The 20,027-nt window shown below is 36.2% G+C and overlaps 2 protein-coding genes across 4 annotated transcripts in view; one reads left to right on the top strand and one right to left on the bottom strand.

Moving 5' to 3' along the window:
- Positions 1-20,027, bottom strand: part of LOC123535749 (uridine diphosphate glucose pyrophosphatase NUDT22-like) — a 75,876-nt gene that overhangs the window by 10,274 nt on the left and 45,575 nt on the right. The gene's annotated exons all lie outside the window — the stretch shown is intronic.
- LOC123535692 (RAC-alpha serine/threonine-protein kinase-like) overlaps positions 1-20,027 on the top strand; it is a 56,594-nt gene that overhangs the window by 29,971 nt on the left and 6,596 nt on the right. The window contains exons 11-12 of one of the 3 annotated variants that reach the window (XR_008371998.1): positions 1,205-14,150; positions 16,694-18,865. The exons of 1 other annotated variant lie outside the window; for it this stretch is intronic. Coding sequence is in view for 1 of the 2 variants with exons in the window: in XM_045318448.2 (XP_045174383.2) it covers positions 1,205-1,441 (237 nt within the window). In the remaining variant the exon portion in view is untranslated. Of the gene's footprint in view, positions 1-1,204; positions 18,866-20,027 lie in introns of those variants that run through there. One more of the 3 variants, XM_045318448.2, reaches the window with a different exon arrangement.

The raw sequence follows: 20,027 nt of genomic DNA, 5'->3' as shown, positions 1-20,027 counted from the left end.
AGCTCTTGTTATTAACAGCTCTTTTTGTAAATTAGTTAATGAGTGAATTTGTTTTAGGACTCGACCCAAAACTGGGGTGGGGGTCAACTATTTAATTATCTCACAATATTTCCCAAACCCATTGTTGCATTTTGATATATCCTTGATTCTTCTCTTTTTCTGCAAAAGTGGTTTTGAACTTAAATATTTTCCTCTACTGTAAAATTTACAATTTAAAAAACTGGTTTAAATATTATATATGCTGTTTATTATGCATTTATAAACAAGAATTGTCACTGGTTCCAAGGGAATATTTTTGGACAAAGTAAGTTTGAAGTGGTGCATTTATAAATTTTCTTATAGGAAGACATTTGAAAATAAAAAAGAAAAATTATTTAGAAGAGACATTGGGGAAGTTTGGTCTTTGTATCTGTGCAAGACTTTATAAGAAATAGTAAAATATCTTAACTTGTAATATTATTCATTTTCTGCAAGCAAATGTGACTTTTCTGTAAAAATGTATTACATTTAACCAGGTACAGATTTTTTAGAGCAATGGTATTCTCCTGCATGAATATTATGTACTAACTCATTGGTTTTATTTGATAAAATGAACAGAACTTTGGAACTGTCTGACCTTAGAATTAACAAGTTCTTTCTTACTGTTTGCTCTTCTTCTGGGTCTTGTTCTGGACAGGTCACAAGTATCATAAATTCATTAATTTCTCCCTTCATTATTTTCTCTTTTTAGCTTCCTTAGTAGACTTGTTAACAATTTCTTACCTTAGATAATTACTCCTTTAGCTTCCTTTAGTAGACTGGTTTTCAGTATCCAAACTTCTGTTCATTTCAGATACAAATCATTCCTTCTGCAGGTGCTAAAACGTAGATATTTCTTGAAAACAAATTGGCAGTAAATTCACTCTGACTGTTTTTAGCCTGCTGATGGCAAGTGATTCTGTCTTTGTGACCAGTGCAAACCATAATCAGCCTGCACATCCATGCAGGCTGATTATGGTCTACACTGTTCGCTATTCAGTCAGTAAATTTCAGTGAACACCCTTTCGAATATAAATGGTACTGCCCGAATTGAATGATGGACCAGTCCATTTAAGAAATTCAGAAAGCTAAAGGTTAAGTACCTGCAGTTGAGAAAGATCATGTTCCTATTCTTTCCCAGATGCCCACTTTGATCATTCATATTCCCATTTCATTTCTGTCTCAGGTCCCGCCCCCTTTCAAGCCCCAGGTCACCTCCGAGACTGACACTCGCTACTTCGATGACACATTCACAGCCGAGCCAGTAAGCCTGACACCACCGCAAGCATCCCATACTCTCGAGAGTATAGATGAAGAAACAATGGACACTGGAATGCCATATTTTGAACAATTCTCTTACCATGGGAGCAAATCAAGTCTGGCGTCTAGTGTTATGAGCTTTGAAACTACGTGGACAGCATGACAATCTTGATTTATAAATCTGTTTTTGTTTAAATCAGTATACAAGTTGAAGGCTACAGAATTTTGTCAAGTTTATTAAAATACTTGTCAGCTGAGCAGTCTTGTCATAGAGGATAGAAAGTTTCCGGGATGGAAGGAAAGCTCCAGTCTTGTGACTGCATGTTATGTCATAGTAACTGTTAGCAATATGTACCGTCTTAAAGGGACATGCCTCCAGATGAACATCAAAATTTGAACCGTGCCATGACAAAACCAACATAGTGGGTGTGCGACCAGCATGGATCCAGACCAGCCTGCGCATCCGCGCAGTCTGGTCAGGCTCCATGCTGTTCGCTTTTAAAGCCTATTGGAATTGGAGAAACTGTTAGCGAACAGCATGGATCCTGACCAGACTGCGCGGATGCGCAGGCTGGTCTTGATCCATGCTGGTCGCAAAGCCACTATGTTGGTTTTTCCCATGGCATGGCTCATTTGAAAAAATTGACTTCTTTAAACATGTTAAAATGTCAGAAACATAATCAGTGCGAAATTTGTTCTTGAAATTGGTACATTTTGAATATGATACCTATATCTAAATTTCTTTCATTTTACATTAATTTCTATTGCATGGCTACTGCTTTAGAAAGCTTATTTTTACATATTTTACAGATTGAGTGTTTTAGGTGACCTAAGCAAGAGGAACTCAAGATGAGCTATTGTGACCACTCTGTGACATTGTCCATCTTAGTGTGTTGTCCTTAATCATTATACTGTTAACACTCTAGATGGCACAATGCTAGACCAGTTTTAATGGAATATTTCCTTGGTTAAAATCCTGGACAAGTTTGATACTTAGTTATCAGGGGTCAACAACTAATTCAGAAAGTCATATCATATAAAAACTTTGCTATCAATCTCAAGGTCACATTTTCCACCTTATGAAAGTTGGTCAGAATGTTTGTTTTATTATCTAGGTCAAGTCCAAAACTGGGTAAATGAAGTAAGAAATAGGTCACTTATTAAAAATTTTGAAAATATTATTAACACTCAAGAGGTCACATTTTGTAACATAATTTAATGAAACTTGGCCAAAATTTTTGTCTTGATGATAGCTCGACCAGGTTTAAATTTGGGCCATCTGGGTAAATAAGCTAGGTCAGATGTTTACTCTCTAGAGACCACTTTTTCTGTCCGATCTAACTGAAACCTGGACTAAACATTACTCCAGCTGAATTCAAGGTCAGGTTTTGGACTGGGTCAGTGTGATATTGGGTCAAAAACTAGGTCATTGGGTCAAATTATAAAACAAACCTTGTAAACACTGTAGAGGACTCACTTCCTATCTGATCTACTTGAAACTTGGTCAGGATGTTTGTCTTAATAAAAGCTGTGTCAGGTTAAAAACAGGGTCATCTTGACTTGAGAAGTATGTAACAGGGTCCAATTTTAGAAAAACTTTGTAAACACTCAAGTAGCCACATTTTCTTCCTTATCTATATGAAACATGGTTGGACTATTTGCCTTAACTGATCAAGTTTGAACTATGAACTTGATGATCTTGAGTCAAAAATTAGGTTGCTTGGTCAAATTCTAGAAATAACTTCCATACTGTAGAAATCAAATTCTTTAACTGATGTACATGAAACAAACTTATTAGTCAAAATATTTGTCTTTATGGTATCTATGAAAAGTTTGAACTGGGTGACCTAGTTTACTCGGGTATGAGATACAGGGCCTTCTCGGCCCTCCTCTTATGAATAAATATTGCCAAGAACTCACTGAACCAGTTAGGGTTACTAGATAAGCAAAAAACTTTAAGAAACTTTGTTGTAAATCTGGACGTGAGCTCCTTGAGGAGCTTTTTCAGTTGCAAGACGAGTTTGTGTTTTTGTTTGCATTTTTTTGGTGTACTTCACTAAAGAGAACTAAGAATTGCCAAAAGTAGGAGCGCATTTGTAAAGACGGGTTTTTTATGGGGCCCCGGTATCGAAGACTTGGGGAGATATAGGGTTTGAACCGTCATTCCGTCTGTCACGCTTGTACTAGACTCCTACAGTTTACATCAAATTCAAATGAAACTTTATATACATCATCAGTATGAAGTGGATATTCCCATATTATTGGGATATTCGTGTCTGTTTATTATTTGTCTGAGTTATGCCCCTTTTTGGACTGAACAGTATTACAAACTACAGCTATACAATCAACTCCACTTAAACTCTCCATCCAATTCAAGTGTAACTTGGTATACGTCATTTATATGGCGGACATTTACATACTGTCAGGACTTCCATGTCAAATTCTTTTTATTAGTTTAATTTATTCTGTCAAGCATTTTGAGGAGGCATGTACTATACAGTGTTGTCAAAATTTTGTTTGCTAATGATGTGAAGACAATAAAAAGAAGAATGACTATCTAAACATGTCACATTGCAGTATTAAATTTATGGGTGGAGGGATCACACATTAAGCAAAAAAAAATCACAATGATTATCTTCTTTGTCAGGGCCATGTAGGAGATTTGGGGTGGGTTTTTTTTACACATTTGTTGTATTTCGGCAAATATTTTGATTGTTAATTTGGCCAGTGTTACAGATGATATCAGTTTGCTTATAATTAATAAAGTTCTGTAGCTCTTTTATGGTAGTCTTCATCCATTTTATTATGATTTTTATCATCTAGTTTATATTAAAATTTATGTTTCCGTAAATGGACATGTTGTTACAAATTTACCTCATACGCTAAATAGAATGCTTTGAAACTGCTTAATTATCAAGCTGTATTGTTGAAAATAGTGCTGGAATTTCATTCTTTTTTTAAAACTGCTTGAAATTATTTATTTATGGAAGAAATTGAAGTTACAGAGTGAATTTAGTTTTAAGAATGGTTATTATTCACTGCTAGTGTGCAAAAATAGTAAATATGTTTGTTGTATAGTGGCTTTATACTACTTCAATAGTGGTTATTGAAAACTTGTACTTCAAGCAACTTAGCGAAGGCAAGTGCACTGTTTATTCTTTCATACCGAACTGGAGTTTACGGTGTTTTCACTGATTCTGGAAAACTCCATCTAACACCCAAGGGTGTAAGATTACCGTCGTGCTGTGAATGACATCATAACAAACTACATTTATTAACAAGATTGGTATACATGTACATGTATTAGTTTTTGTCGAGTCCACTTGCGGATGCGAAGACATAGTTGTCCAAATGGCTGTTCGGTGTATGTGCATCAGTGCGTCCGGATTTGTTTGTCCAGACAATAACTTGGACATGCATGGAGCAATCTTGTTTATATTTGGCATGAATGTTAACCTCAGTGAGACGGAGTGTCGTGCACAAACCCCAGGTTCCTATCTCAAAGGTCAAGGTCACAGTTGTAGGTCAAAGGTCATGTCAGATCTTATCCAGCCCGTAACATTGACATGCATTGAGGAATCTTGTTTATATTTTGCATGAATGTTTAACTCAATGAGACTGACTCTATCTCAAAGGTCAAGGTCACAGTTATGGGTCAAAGGGCGGGCTCGACATGTTGCCAGTTAGCATCTAGTTACTTAAAATACTCGTTATGTGAAACAGTCTAAAAATCAAAATCTTTTATAGTTGCTCCTTCTTTCTTATAGTAGACTTCTGAATTAAAAAGGATAATTATATGAGAAAAAACAAACCATTATGCTACAGTAAAGCTAAAGCGGAAGTCTGATGTTGTTGGTCACGATGTCGTTCTGTTAACAGATGTACATTTCCCATGCTTCATTAAATAGGCATCTATGAGAAAGAGATTTGACTACTCCACTGCTGTGTGGATTTAGTTCACCAGAACGTCTTAAACAGTTCTGCTGCACTGCACAAATGGGCATCAAGATTGATAAGAAAGAATTCATAAACTACCTAAAGAATCTTCCGCTGGTAAGATTATCTCAAACAATACTGCTTTGATGTTCTTGTTTAAAAGCAATAATCCTCTTAGATTTATGCCATATTATCAACATTTTTAATGCAGAAACGTCTTTAAATTGTACCAAAAGTCGTAAAGCTATATGGTATTTTCTACATACATCACACAATATTTATAGCTTTTCTAGTCAGCTTTCCCACTACACAAGACTTAGTGTTTGTTTAGAAATGCAAAGCCTAATGTACACTAAATCACGTTAAGTTTCATTTTTAGCTCACCTCTCACAAAGTGACAAGGTGAGCTTTTGCGATCACGCGGTGTCCGTCGTCCGTGCGTGCATCCGTAAACTTTTGCTTGTGACCACTCTAGAGGTCACATTTTTCATGGGATCTTTATGAAAGTTGGTCAGAATGTTCATCTTGATGATATCTAGGTCAAGTTCGAAACTGGGTCACGTGCCTTCAAAAACTAGGTCAGTAGGTCTAAACATAGAAAAACCTTGTGACCTCTCTAGAGGCCATATATTTCAAAAGATCTTCATGAAAATTGGTCAGAATGTTAATCTTGATGATATCTAGGTCAAGTTCGAAACTGGGTCACGTGCCTTCAAAAACTAGGTCAGTAGGTCTAAAAATAGAAAAACCTTGTGACCTCTCTAGAGGCCATATATTTCACAAGATCTTCATGAAAATTGGTCAGAACGTTCACCTTGGTGATATCTAGATCAAGTTCGAAACTGGGTCACGTGCCATCAAAAACTAGGTCATAGGTCAAATAATAGAAAAACCTTGTGACCTCTCTAAAGGCCATATTTTTCATGGGATCTGTATGAAAGTTGGTCTGAATGCTCATCTTGATGATAAATAGGTCAAGTTCGAAACTGGGTCACGTGCGGTCAAAAAATAGGTCAGTAGGTCTAAAAATAGAAAAACCTTGTGACCTCTCTAGAGGCCATACATTTCATGAGATCTTCATGAAAATTGGTCAGAATATTCACCTTGATGATATCTAGGTCAAGTTCGGAAGTGGGTCACCTGCCTTCAAAAACTAGGTCAGTAGGTCAAATAACAGAAAAACCTTGTGAACTCTCTAGAGGCCATATTTTTCATGCGATCTGTATGAAAGATGGTCTGAATGTTCATCTTGATGATATCTAGGTCAAGTTCGAAAGTGGGTCACCTGCCATCAAAAACTAGGTCAGTAGGTCAAATAATAGAAAAACCTTGTGACCTCTCTAGAGGCCATATTTTTCATGGGATCTGTATGAAAATTTGTCTGAATGTTCATCTTGATGATATCTAGGTCAAGTTCGAAAGTGGGTCACGTGCCGTCAAAAACTAGGTCAGTAGGTCAAATAATAGAAAAACCTTGTGACCTCTCTAGAGGCCATATTTTTCATGGGATCTGTATGAAAGTTGGTCTGAATGTTCGTCTTGATGATATCTAGGTCAAGTTCGAAACAGGGTCATGTGCGGTCAAAAACTAGGTCAGTAGGTCTAAAAATAGAAAAACCTTGTGACCTCTCTAGAGGCCATACTTGTGAATGGATCTCCATAAAAATTGGTCAGAATGTTCACCTTGATGATATCTAGGTCGTTTGAAACTGGGTCACGTGCCTTAAAAAACTGGGTCAGTAGGTCAGATAATGAAAAAACCTTGTGACCTCTCTAGAGGCCATATTTTTCATGGGATCTGTATGAAAGTTGGTCTGAATGTTCATCTTGATGATATCTAGGTCAAGTTTGAAACTGGGTCAACTGCAGTCAAAAACTAGGTCAGTAGGTCTAAAATTATGAAAATCTTTTGACCTCTCTAGAGGCCATATTTTTTAATGGAACTTCATGAAAATTGATCTGAATGTTCACCTTGATGATATCTAGGTCAATTTCGAAACTGGGTCACGTGCGATCAAAAACTAGGCCAGTAGGTATAAAAATAGAAAAACCTTGTGACCTCTCTAGAGGCCATGTTTTTCATGAGATCTTCATGAAAATTAGTGAGAATGTTCACCTAGATGATATCTAGGTAAAGTTCAAAACAGGGTCACATACCTTCGAAAACTAGGTCAATAGGTCAAATAATAGAAAAACCTTGTGACCTCTCTAGAGACCATATTTTTCAATGGATCTTCATGAAAATTGGTCAGAATTTTTATCTTGATAATATCTAGGTCAAGTTTAAAACTGGGTCACATGAGCTCAAAAACTAGGTCACTATGTCAAATAATAGAAAAAACGACGTCATACTCAAAACTGGGTCATGTGGGAAGAGGTGAGCGATTCAGGACCATCATTGTCCTCTTGTTTATAAAATTTCACTTGAAACCGTAGCAATAACATGAACATGATGCTTTCTCAATATGAAAATAATGAATGACATAAATCAGAGTTGCTGCTTTAATGCAGTTTTTACAATTAGTTTTCGTAAAGGTTTGCTGAAGTACCAATTAATTTGCTTGCTAAGGTAGTTCTGCACGTTTGTTAAACCTGAAGTGACAGCGTAACGTCATTTATCCGGATAATGTAGAATTAAGCATGGATTCGGCATACGGAAATGAAAATCATTTCATGAATTAATGACAACCCGTGAGTAATTTTATTATAATGACAACGTTACTATCTTTCTAAAGTTAAAATATAATATTAAATCATCTGACATGTTAAATAATTCAAAATAATGTCTTAAAACCAGCTTGAAATATGCAGATCACTTTAATCATGGGCAAATATCTCAAAAACAATCACACAGCCCTATACATTCTATTTCACCATACTATAGGCCATATATTCATTAAAAACTACATTGTAGAAAAATTTCTATTCGAGAAAATGTTGAGAAAATTGTAATTTTGCCACAGACTCCCATTGTGAAAACTTTCGCGAGCTCAAAATTTTTCAAATCAGTCTAGCAAAAAATCAAGGACAAGACCCTATCTTTTTTATTTAATGTATTTTCTGAAGTTTTGAAAAATCAGGATTTTATCAAATACTACATTGTAGATAAAAATTTGATCCGAACGTGCAGAACTACCTTAAATTACATTATACTAAATTGTGTTGTTTAACTTGTTTATATTGTTTAAAGCTGTTATATGTGATTGTTTGTCATGAAATTTTGATGCAAGAGCCGCATTTAAGAGCATACATTGTCCTTGAATAATACAAGTTCAAGGCTAGGAATTATTTTGAAGCAAAACCGTTTGCAAGTCTAGTGCAAGTCCATGGACACTAGGAATTATAATAATTCAAGAGTTCTTGAATACATCAAATTCAAGGCCAAGATTATTGAAAAATTATAATGATTCAAGAGAAGTTGCCATAAGTTTAACCCTTACCCTGCTGTATTTCTATAATGGACTGGTCCATCTTTCAATTTGGACTGTACCATTTATTATTCAAAGGGGTTTGCACTGAAAATTTACTGACTGAATAGCGAACAGTGCAGACCATGATCAGACTGCACGGATGTGCAGGTTGATCTTGGTCTGCACTGGTCGCAAAGGCAGAATCATCTGCCGCCAGAAGGCTAAGGGTTAAGGCTATTTCAGGAAAAGAAAATGACCTCAATTGTTAAATCACTATGTTGCTAAAACTATGTACTTGTATGAATTTCTTGTCAATTTCTAAGATTTTTGTTTCACCTATGGAATCTATAAGAATATTTATTATGATTTTTAGCTCACCTGTCACATAGTGACAAGGTGAGCTTTTGTGATCACGCAGCGTCCGTCGTCCGTGCGTCCGTCCGTCAGTCAGTCCTTAAACTTTTGCTTGTGACCACTCTAGAGGTCACATTTTTTGTGGGATCTATATGAAAGTTGGTCAGAATGTTCATCTTGATGATATCTAGGTCAAGTTCGAAACTGGGTCACGTGCCATCAAAAACTAGGTCAGTAGGTCTAAAAATAGAAAAACCTTGTGACCTCTCTAGAGGCCATATATTTCACAAGATCTTCATGACAATTGGTCAGAATGTTTACCTTGATGATATCTAGATCAAGTTCGAAACTGGGTCACGTGCCTTCAAAAACTAGGTCAGTAGGTCTAAAAATAGAAAAACCTTGTGACCTCTCTAGAGGCCATATATTTCACAAGATCTTCATGAAAATTGGTCAGAACGTTCACCTTGATGATATCTAGGTCAGGTTCGAAACTGGGTCACGTTCCATCAAAAACTAGGTCAGTAGGTCAAATAATAGAAAAACCTTGTGACCTCTCTAAAGGCCATATTTTTCATTGGATCTGTATGAAAGTTGGTCTGAATGTTCATCTTGATGATATCTAGGTCAAGTTCGAAACTGGGTCATGTGCGATCAAAAACTAGGTCAGTAGGTCTAAAAATAGAAAAACCTTGTGACCTCTCTAGAGGCCATATATTTCATGAGATCTTCATGAAAGTTGGTCAGAATGCTCACCTTGATGATATCTAGGTCAAGTTCGAAAATGGGTCATGTGCCATCAAAAACTAGGTCAGAAGGACAAATAATAGAAAAACCTTGTGACCTCTCTAGAGGCCATATATTTCACAAGATCTTCATGAAAATTGGTCAGAACGTTCACCTTGATGATATCTAGGTCAGGTTCGAAACTGGGTCACGTTCCATCAAAAACTAGGTCAGTAGGTCAAATAATAGAAAAACCTTGTGACCTCTCTAAAGGCCATATATTTCATGAGATCTTCATGAAAGTTGGTCAGAATGCTCACCTTGATGATATCTAGGTCAAGTTCGAAAATGGGTCACGTGCCATCAAAAACTAGGTCAGAAGGACAAATAATAGAAAAACCTTGTGACCTCCCTAAAGGCCATATTTTTCATGGGATCTGTATGAAAGTTTGTCTGAATGTTCATCTTGATGATATCTAGGTCAAGTTCGAAACAGGGTCATGTGCGGTCAAAAACTAGGTCAGTAGGTCAAATAATAGAAAAACCTTGTGACCTCTCTAAAGGCCATATTTTTCATGGGATCTGTATGAAAGTTGGTCTGAATGTTCATCTTGATGATATCTAGGTAAAGATCGAAACAGGGTCTTGTGCGGTCAAAAACTAGGTCAGTAGGTCTTAAAATAGAAAAACCTTGTGACCTCTCTAGAGGCCATACTTGTGAATGGATCTCCATAAAAATTGGTCAGAATGTTCATCTTGATGATATCTAGGTCAAGTTCGAAAGTGGGTCACGTGCCTTCAAAAATTAGGTCAGTAGGTCAAATAATGAAAAAACGTTGTGACCTCTCTAGAGGCCATATTTTTCATGGGATCTGTATGAAAGTTGGTCTGAATGTTTATTTTGATGATATATAGGTCAAGTTTGAAACTGGGTCAACTGTGATCAAAAACTAGGTCAGTAGGTCTTGAAATAGAAAAACCTTGTGACCTCTCTGGAGGCCATACCCTTGAATGAATCTTCTAAAAATTGGTCAGAATGTTCACCTTGATGATATCTAGGTCAAGTTTGAAACTGGGTCATGTGCCTTAAAAAACTAGGTCAGTAGGTCAAATAATAAAAAAACCTTTTGACCTCTCTAGAGGCCATACTTTTCATGGGATATGTATGAAATTTGGTCTGAATGTTCATCTTGATGATATCTAGGCCAAGTTTGAAACTGGGTCAACTGCAGTCAAAAACTAGGTCAGTAGGTATAAAAATAGAAAAACCTTGTGACCTCTCTAGAGGCCATATTTTTCATGAGATCTTCATGAAAATTAGTGAGAATGTTCACCTTGATGATATCTAGGTAAAATTCAAAACAGGGTCACGTACCTTCGAAAACTAAGTCAATAGGTCAAATAATAGAAAAACCTTGTGACCTCTCTAGAGACCATATTTTTCAATGGATCTTCATGAAAATTTGTCAGAATTTTTATCTTGATAATGTCTAGGTCAAGTTCAAATCTGGGTCACATGAGCTCAAAAACTAGGTCACTATGTCAAATAATAGAAAAAACGACGTCATACTCAAAACTGGGTCATGTGGGAAGAGGTGAGCGATTCAGGACCATCATGGTCCTCTTGTTTGTGTATTGTATTGCAATGAATTTTTCATGCAATTTTTGTATTGCAGTTCTTTATAAATACCTTTGTATTATCATAAATATTATAAAGTTGATAGGTGGGTCTACTTTATTGTCTGGTTTTCTTCAGTGAGACGATTTTGTACGAGAGATTGAGATTTCTGTACATGTATGGGTTTGGTATGTAGGGGATTTTCCCTGTATATTTGTGTTGCCTAAAATATCCAAGGGAAGTGATGAATTTTAATTGATTTACAAGATAATTTTAGCAGTTGGTTACTAATACAGACAGGGAAGAATATATACTCATACAAACAGGCATATTTTGACCTCTCGGTTATTGATATGTATAGCAGTTCTAAGTTTGTAATTTTTACACCCAATTTTTCTGTCAGATATGTATTATGAAGGCAGTTGCAGTTACATTTCTGCTGGACAGATAATTTTGTTTATAATCAATATCTGTATATCTTTGTACAGTTTTTCAGAGGTTTTGGTTATACTTTATTTTTATATTTTCAAGTAATATTTTGAGTAAAGGAAAGGTAGAGCAGAGAGCTGCTTGGTCGACAGTGTCTGTGAACTCTAAATAGTTTCAGATTAAAAGAGGAGAACTGTTAAAAATAATTAAAAATAGCTTTATAACAGATCTATAGTTTCATGAAATTGTGATTAAAGGCACATTGCTGAACCCACATTAAATGAACAAAGCTGTCTTGTTGCTTTTAGATTGGGGGAATTCCATACTTTGAGCCAATTGAGGTCATTTTGATATTTTCATACCTCTCTGTGTTGCCTTTTCTGTTTCGTGTTTGAAACTTGCTGATATCCATATACATAGTTGTTTAATTGTTAAAGGGATATACAGGTATATTCTTGGGCAAAATTGAAGTTCATCATTTGTTATCATAAAATACATATAGGGATTCATCTTTTTTAGCTCACCTGTCACGATTGAGACCACGTTTTGTTTTTGATCTTAATTAAACTTGCACACAGCTTGTATGGGCATGATATCTCGTTTCCTTTCGAAAACTGGCCAGATCCCATCATAGGTTTCAGAGTTATGGCCCATTAAAGGGCCAGAATTTGCCATTTTTGGCTTGTGAACATGATAGAGACCACATTTTGTAATCAGCTTTAACAAAACTTGCACACAAGTTGTATTTGCATAATATCTCGTTTCCTTTCGAAAACTGGCCCCTTAAAGGGCCAAAATTTGCTATTTTTGGCTTGTGAACATGATAGAGACCACATTTTGCAATCAACTTTAATCAAACTTGCATACAACTTGTATTGGCATAATATCTCGGTTCCTTTCAAAAACTGGCCAGATCCCATCATGGGTTCCAGAGTTATGCCTATGGCCCCTTAAAGGGCCAAATTTGCTATTTTTGGCTTGTGAATAGGATGAGACCACATTTTGCAATCAACTTTAATCAAACTTGCACACAACTTATATTGGCATTATATCTTGGTTTCTTTTGAAAACTGGCAAGATCCTATCATGGGTTGCAGAGTTTAAAAGGCCAAAATTTGCAATTTTTACTTTTGCAGCCATATAGAGACTTCATTTACAGTTTGATTTGATACAAACTGCAAAATATCTTCAACAACAATAAATCTTGGATTCCATGATGATACTGTCGGATCCAATCATAAGTTCCGGAGTTACGGCCCCTGATTTACCCCTGAAAGAGCCAAAATTTGTTCATTTTTACCTTGTGAACACAATAGAAGTGACATTTTATATTTGATTTTAACCACACTTACACACAACTTAAGTCACAATAAGGTCTCAGTTCCTTTCGAAAACCGGCTAGATTCCATCATGGGTTCTAGAGTTGCTATTTTCTATCTCAAATTTTCTATTTTGGCCCTTTCAGCCATATAGAGGTTTCATTTATGCTTTGATTTGATACAGACTTGCACAGAATGATTATCTTGATGATCTCTAGGCCTGGATTGAAACTTGGTCATGTAGGGTCAAAAACTAGGTCATCAGGTCAGATCAAAGGAAAAGCTTGTTAACAACCTAGAGGCCACATTTATAACCCTATCTTCTTGAAACTTGGTCAGAATGTTTATCTTGATGATTTCTAGGCCAAGTTTGAAGGTCATATGGGATCAGAAACTAGGTCATCAGGTCAAATCAACTCTTGTTCATCTGATGTGCATGAAACTTGATCAGAATGTTTGTCTGTATGAAATATCGCATGAATTTTATCTGGGTCATGTGGGGTCAAAAACTAGGTCACCAGTTCAAATCAAAGAATAAGGTTGTTTACACCCTAGGAGGTACATTTTTTATTCTATCTTCGTAAAATTTGATCAGAATGTTTGTTACCATGAAATCTTGGACGATTTCAAATCTGGGTCACGTGGGGTCAAAAACTAGGTCACTAGGCCAAATCATAAGAAAAGCTTGTATACACTCTAGAGGCTACTTTTTTGCTCCAATTTTCCTAAAACTTTGTCAGAATGTTTTCATGGAATTTTGGACAAGTTCGCATCTGGGTCATTTGGGGTAAAAAACTAGGTAACTTGGTCAAATCAAAGAAAATGCTTCTTTACACTCAAGAGGCCACGTTTTTTGGTCCAATCTTAATGAAAATTGGTAAGAATATTTGTCTCCATGAAATCACCAGGTAAAACATGTTTACACTGTTATGGCATGTTACACAGGTGAGCGAACTAGGGCCATCTTAGCCCCCTTGTTTTTTATTGTTCTGATGTTAACATCTCACCAAGTGATATACATTATCTTTAATGGCCAGTTTTTTTTTTTTTGGATTGGATGATATGTCATATGATATTAAGGTATTAGGCCCCTAATAGTAATGTTAAAAAATGGCATTTGCTTGGTATATTCTAAAGTTGACCGTGCTTCGCACTTATATGCAAATTTTTTAAAAAATTTTACCGTGCCGTTTTTTATAAATTTTGTGTAATTTATGGTATTTCCTAAAGCTCAAGTTGAGACAAATTTCAAAGTGGTGGCCTTTATCTAAAACGTTTTCAGAGAATTTATTATTCCATTATTTTTTATAAAAGAAACATCGAACTATTGGTAAACAATCATAAAACTTAAAATAAGAACTGTCAATATCATTTTTTCTAGGTGCCTCGAGTAAACGGATTTAATCAGACAGAATTCCAACTCCAATATTGAAAAATTATGGTCGAATCCTGCGGATCCGTTTTGAATTTTGCTCACTTCATTCAAAAATAACCTTGGGGCAGAAGTAAAACCTACCTACATTTCTTCCACAATATGTAATCTAAAGAATGAAGGCAAAATAGAGAACTTTTACCACATGTAACTCAGTATTTTTAGCTCACCTGTCACAAAGTGACAAGGTGAGCTTTTGTGATCGCGCGGTGTCCGTCGTCCGTCGTCCGTCCGTGCGTCCGTCCGTAAACTTTTGCTTGTGACCACTCTAGAGGTCACATTTTTCATGGGATCTTTATGAAAGTTGGTCAGAATGTTCATCTTGATGATATCTAGGTCAAGTTCGAAACTGGGTCACGTGCAATCAAAAACTAGGTCAGTAGGTCTAAAAATAGAAAAACCTTGTGGCCTCTCTAGAGGCCATATATTTCACAAGATCTTCATGAAAATTGGTCAGAATGTTCACCTTGATGATATCTAGGTCAAGTTCGAAACTGGGTCACGTGGGGTCAAAAACTAGGTCAGTAGGTCTAAAAATAGAAAAACCTTGTGACCTCTCTAGAGGCCATATTTTTCATGAGATCTTCATGAATATTGGTCAGAATGTTTATCTTGATGATATCTAGGTCAAGTTCTAAACTGGGTCACGTAGGGTCAAAAACTAGGTCATTAGGTCTAAAAATAGAAAAACCTTGTGACCTCTCTAGAGCCATATTTCTCAATGCATCTTCATGAAAATTGGTCAGAATGTTCATCTTGATGATATCTAGGTCAAGTTCGAAACTGGGTCACGTGGGGTTAAAACTAGGTCAGTAGATCTAAAAATACAAAAACCTTGTGACCTCTCTAGAGGCCATATTTTTCATGAGATCTTCATGAATATTGGTCAGAATGTTCACCTTGATGATATCTAGGTCAAGTTCGAACTGGGTCATGTGGGTCAAAAACTAGGTCAGTAGATCTAAAAATAGAAAAACCTTGTGACCTCTCTAGTGGCCATATTTCTGAATGGATCTTCATGAAAATTGGTCTGAATGTTCAGCTTGATGATATCTAGGTCAAGTTCGAAACTGGGTCATGTGCGGTCAAAAACTAGGTCAGTAGGTCTAAAAATAGGAAAACCTTGTGACCTCTCTAGAGGCGATATTTTTCAATGGATCTTCATGAAAATTGGTCAGAATGTTTACCTTGAAGATATCTAGGTCAAGTTCGAAACTGGGTCACGTGGGGTTAAAAACTAGGTCAGTAGATCTAAAAATAGAAAAACCTTGTGACCTCTCTAGAGGCCATATTTTTTCATGAGATCTTCATGAATATGGTCAGAATGTTCATCTTGATGATATCTAAGTCAGATTCGAAACTGGGTCACGTGGGGTCAAAAACTAGGTCAGTAGGTCTAAAAATAGAAAAAACCTTGTGACCTCTCTAGAGGCCATATTTCTCAATGGATCTTCATGAAAATTGGTGAAATGTTCAGCTTGATGATATCTAGGTCAGGTTCGTAACTGGGTCATGTGCGGTCAAAAACTAGGTCAGTAGGTCGAAAAATAGAAAAACCTTGTGACCTCTCTAGAGGCCATATTTTTCACGAGATCTTCATGAAAATTGGTGAGAATGTTCACCTTGATGATATCTAGGTCAAGTTTAAAAGTGGGTCACGTGCCTTCAAAAACTAGGTCATTAGGTCAAATAATAGAAAAACCTTGTGACCTCTCTAGAGGCCATATTTTTCAATGGATCTTCATGAAAATTGGTCAGAATTTTTTATCTTGATGATATCTAGGTCACATGTGCTCAAAAACTAGGTCACTATGTCAAATAATAGAAATAACGATGTCATACTCAGTTGAACACTGGGTCATGTGGAGATAGGTGAGCGATTCAGGACCATCATGGTCCTCTTGTTTAAAGATGTCTAACTCTACCCCTTCTGCTTTAGAGGTAAATTTACTTTGAACAACAAGAAATTGCATATCAAATGATTTTTTCCTACTTTTGTACAATAAATCAATAACAAGTCTAGAAAGAAGTAAAAACTTACTAGAAAAAAAGGAAAATATGGGAAAAAAATTTTGGTCCCAGTAGGGCTTGAACCTACGCCCCCCTGAAAATTGCTGTCAAAGTAGGTTTATGGTAGGAACTGAATACTGTTCAAAAAGGAGGTACTCTATTATGGGCCTAATACCTTAAGGTCTCACATCATGTCCCCCCCCCCCCCCCTCCCCCACACACACAACACCACCACCACATCCTGCATATCCCTTTAAGAATATTGCATTAATTTAGGTCATAGGTTACATAGAAACTGTTAAAAATATGATTATACTTTATCTTTGAGAAAAATTAAGTATAACATTTTTGTACGAGTTTTACTTTGTTCTTACATAATATGAAAATATCCTGAAAAATGTTGTTACAGCTGAAGCGAGTGGGACATACAGAAGATGTGATGTTGTCATTTAATTCATTCATTATGTTTTCGTTCAGTTTAACTGGAATTTACTAACATTGCACATAGAACACATAACAGTATCAACATTTTAAACAGATAACTTCTGTATGTAGCAAACTACAAGATTAATACTCATATTAATCATATCAACTGACATCATTTATAGTCAGTCTTCCTTGTAGAAGACAAGGCTGTGAATAGATAAGTTTTGGGTTTGATCACCATGTGGGCCAAAGTTTTTTCTTGACAATTTGTCAGAGGACAATAAGTCTGTTTTCGTCCATCCTTTACCTCCAAATAATGTGGTGAAGTTGTCAGTTAATTAGAGAACTGGTCAGTACTGATAGAGGATCTAAGACCTCTGGTAAGGTTTACTGACTGTCCAGTAAATGAAATACTGTATGAAAATGGTCCTCCGGGAGAGTTCAGTAGGTTTCTAAATTTTAAGACTGTGGTCTTGATGAGATATTGGAAGTATATGTGACCTGTTGAAGGCCAGAGGTTGTTCTCAGTTGCCTGCTTCTGCCTGAAATAAACCCCAAAGAGACAGCTAGTAAAGGCACTTGATAACCATTGTTGTAAGTGCAGTTTCAGTCGACACAAGAAGTGCTGGTCTGTACCTTCTGTAGATATACTGTATACTCTCAAATAAACATCCTTAGGGGCTTTGCTATTTCGAGGAGTGGGTGCGTTTATTACCAGGCCCATTAAAAGAAAATTAAATCTTTTATTTGAATATAGTGGTATATTAAGTCAAATTTTTAATGAATATATAAAAGCAATGGGGGGAGAGGGAGGTGGTTGCATTTGCAATACAGTAGTCTGTTAAATGAGCCGTGCCGTGAGAAAACCAACATAGTGGGTTTGCGACCAGCATGGATCCAGACCAGCCTGCGCATCCGCGCAGTCTGGTCAGGATCCATGCTGTTCGCTAACAGTTTCTCCAATTCCAATAGGCTTTAAAAGCGAACAGCATGGATCCTGACCAGACTGCGCGGATGCGCAGGCTGGTCTGGATTCATGCTGGTCGCAAACCCACTATGTTGGTTTTCCCATGGCACGGCTCAAATGTTTATAAGAATTGTGAGATTAAAAAAAGACAAAACATATATAGGAATTACAGGTGTCAGTTAGAGTAGAATATAGAATTTTGTGTTACAGTTTTGATTAAGCTGTTGTATACAATATGTTATTCCTTTCGTGTTCAAGTATAAATTATATATAATGTAGTTTATATACCAGTATTTTTCACATTTGAAGTTTTGTTGAAGATTTTGGCTTCTAATGTCTTATACATTTTCATCATGATCAAACTTGAGCAAAAAGAATATATGAGCTGCACCACAAGAAAACCAACATAGTGCATTTGCAACCAGCATGGATCCAGACCAGTCGGTGCATCTGCGCAGTCTGGTCAGGATCCATGCTGTTCGCTTTCAAAGCCTATTGCAATTAGAGAATGTGGATGCGCAGGCTGGTCTGGATCCATGCTGGTCCCAAAAGCACTATGTTGGTTTTCTCATGGTGCGGCTCAATATGTAATTGAAGGCAAGAAAAATCTTGCAAATGTACAATATGTTACTCTTGTTGGTTCAAAATTGGCAAATTATGGATGCTTTTGTTAATATAAGGCTATAACTTAGGCTGTATTTTCAGTTGAAAATGAACACTCTTATGAGAAAGAAACTGATATGTGCTGTTTTTTTCCATATTAACAAAAGTGACAATTTTTAAATTCATTTGTGAACATTATTTCAAGCAATAGATTTAGTTGTAATTGTGAATATTTTGCAGTGATTGTATATGTGCTGAATACAGATTAAGTGCTTACAATGTATTGATTATTGTTAACATGTGAGAATTGTTAGATGTGTACATGGTACAAAAAAATAACATCATCATTGATACCAAGAGGTTTTCTTTTTTATCTGCTAGGTGCTTTAGATACATGGAATGGGACACAAATCAAAGCTTCCATTCCATATTTTGACGTTCATTGTGATAGCTTCCTATATGCTCTTAAGGCAATAATATACAGTCTTTTATATACGCCCATTTAAAAAACTGTACGCCATTTATAAAACTGGATAATTTATATTATGCTTTAACTTTTTACAAGCAGGTGGAAAAAATCTCTGCTTAATAATTGGAGTATTTTGTATAAGAACAGACTTCTCAAAGTATGTATCTCTATAAAATCTTAGATTGATAACCAGTAGTGCGGACTAGTATCTCCAGAGTTAAGGCCCATGAATAGGTCAAAATTGTCAGTGTCCTCCAGAAAATCTATGCCAATTTCGATAAGCAAGTTTGGTCCAGTGGACTTTGATTTGGTCAAAGTTGCCAAAATGTACAGTGTCAGTACGATTACAAGAGTAATTTTTCTTTCATGTCAACCAGACTTATACAGAATATGTATTACCATTAAATCTATGCCATTTTCAATTAGCCATTTTGGTCCAGTGGCCCATTTTAGGGTCTGCTAGGGCTAGAAATAGAAAAGCTTTAAATGACAACTTCTAATGAACCGCGGAATGGATTTTCATAAATTTTTGTCTGTAGCATCAGTTTGAGGTCCTCCCCCACTTATTCAAATGATGGGGCTTATCCCCTTTTAGGGGCCACTTCTAAGTGCCAAAAATGGAAATATTGTTAAATGACTATTTCTCATGAATAGCTTGATTGATGGACAGCTATATGGATATTAATCAGACTTTAAGTCTGTAGCATCATTGTAAGGTCCTCTCCCAATTTTGTTCAAATGGGAGTGCTTGGCCCCTTGTAGGGGTCACTGTAGAACTAAAAATAGAAATAACTTTAAATTAAACAACTTATTCTCATGAACTGCTAGATGGACCTTCATAAGCTTGGTCTGTAGCATCATTGTAAGGTCGTTTGCCAAATTAGTTCAAATGAGGATGCTTGGCCCAATAGAGGTAACAATAGAAATACCAACAGCTTTTTCTAATGAATGCCTTGATTGATCTTCATCAAACTTTGTCCTTATCCTCGTTATAAGGTCCTCTCCCAATTTTGTTCAAAAGGGGGTGCTTGGCCCCCTTTAGGGCCTGTT

Source organism: Mercenaria mercenaria, chromosome 1 (assembly GCF_021730395.1).
Source record: "Mercenaria mercenaria strain notata chromosome 1, MADL_Memer_1, whole genome shotgun sequence".
NCBI classification, from domain to species: domain Eukaryota; kingdom Metazoa; phylum Mollusca; class Bivalvia; order Venerida; family Veneridae; genus Mercenaria; species Mercenaria mercenaria.
The sequence above is the reverse complement of the archived record's forward strand: the minus strand, read 5'-3'. Positions and strand labels throughout refer to the sequence as shown.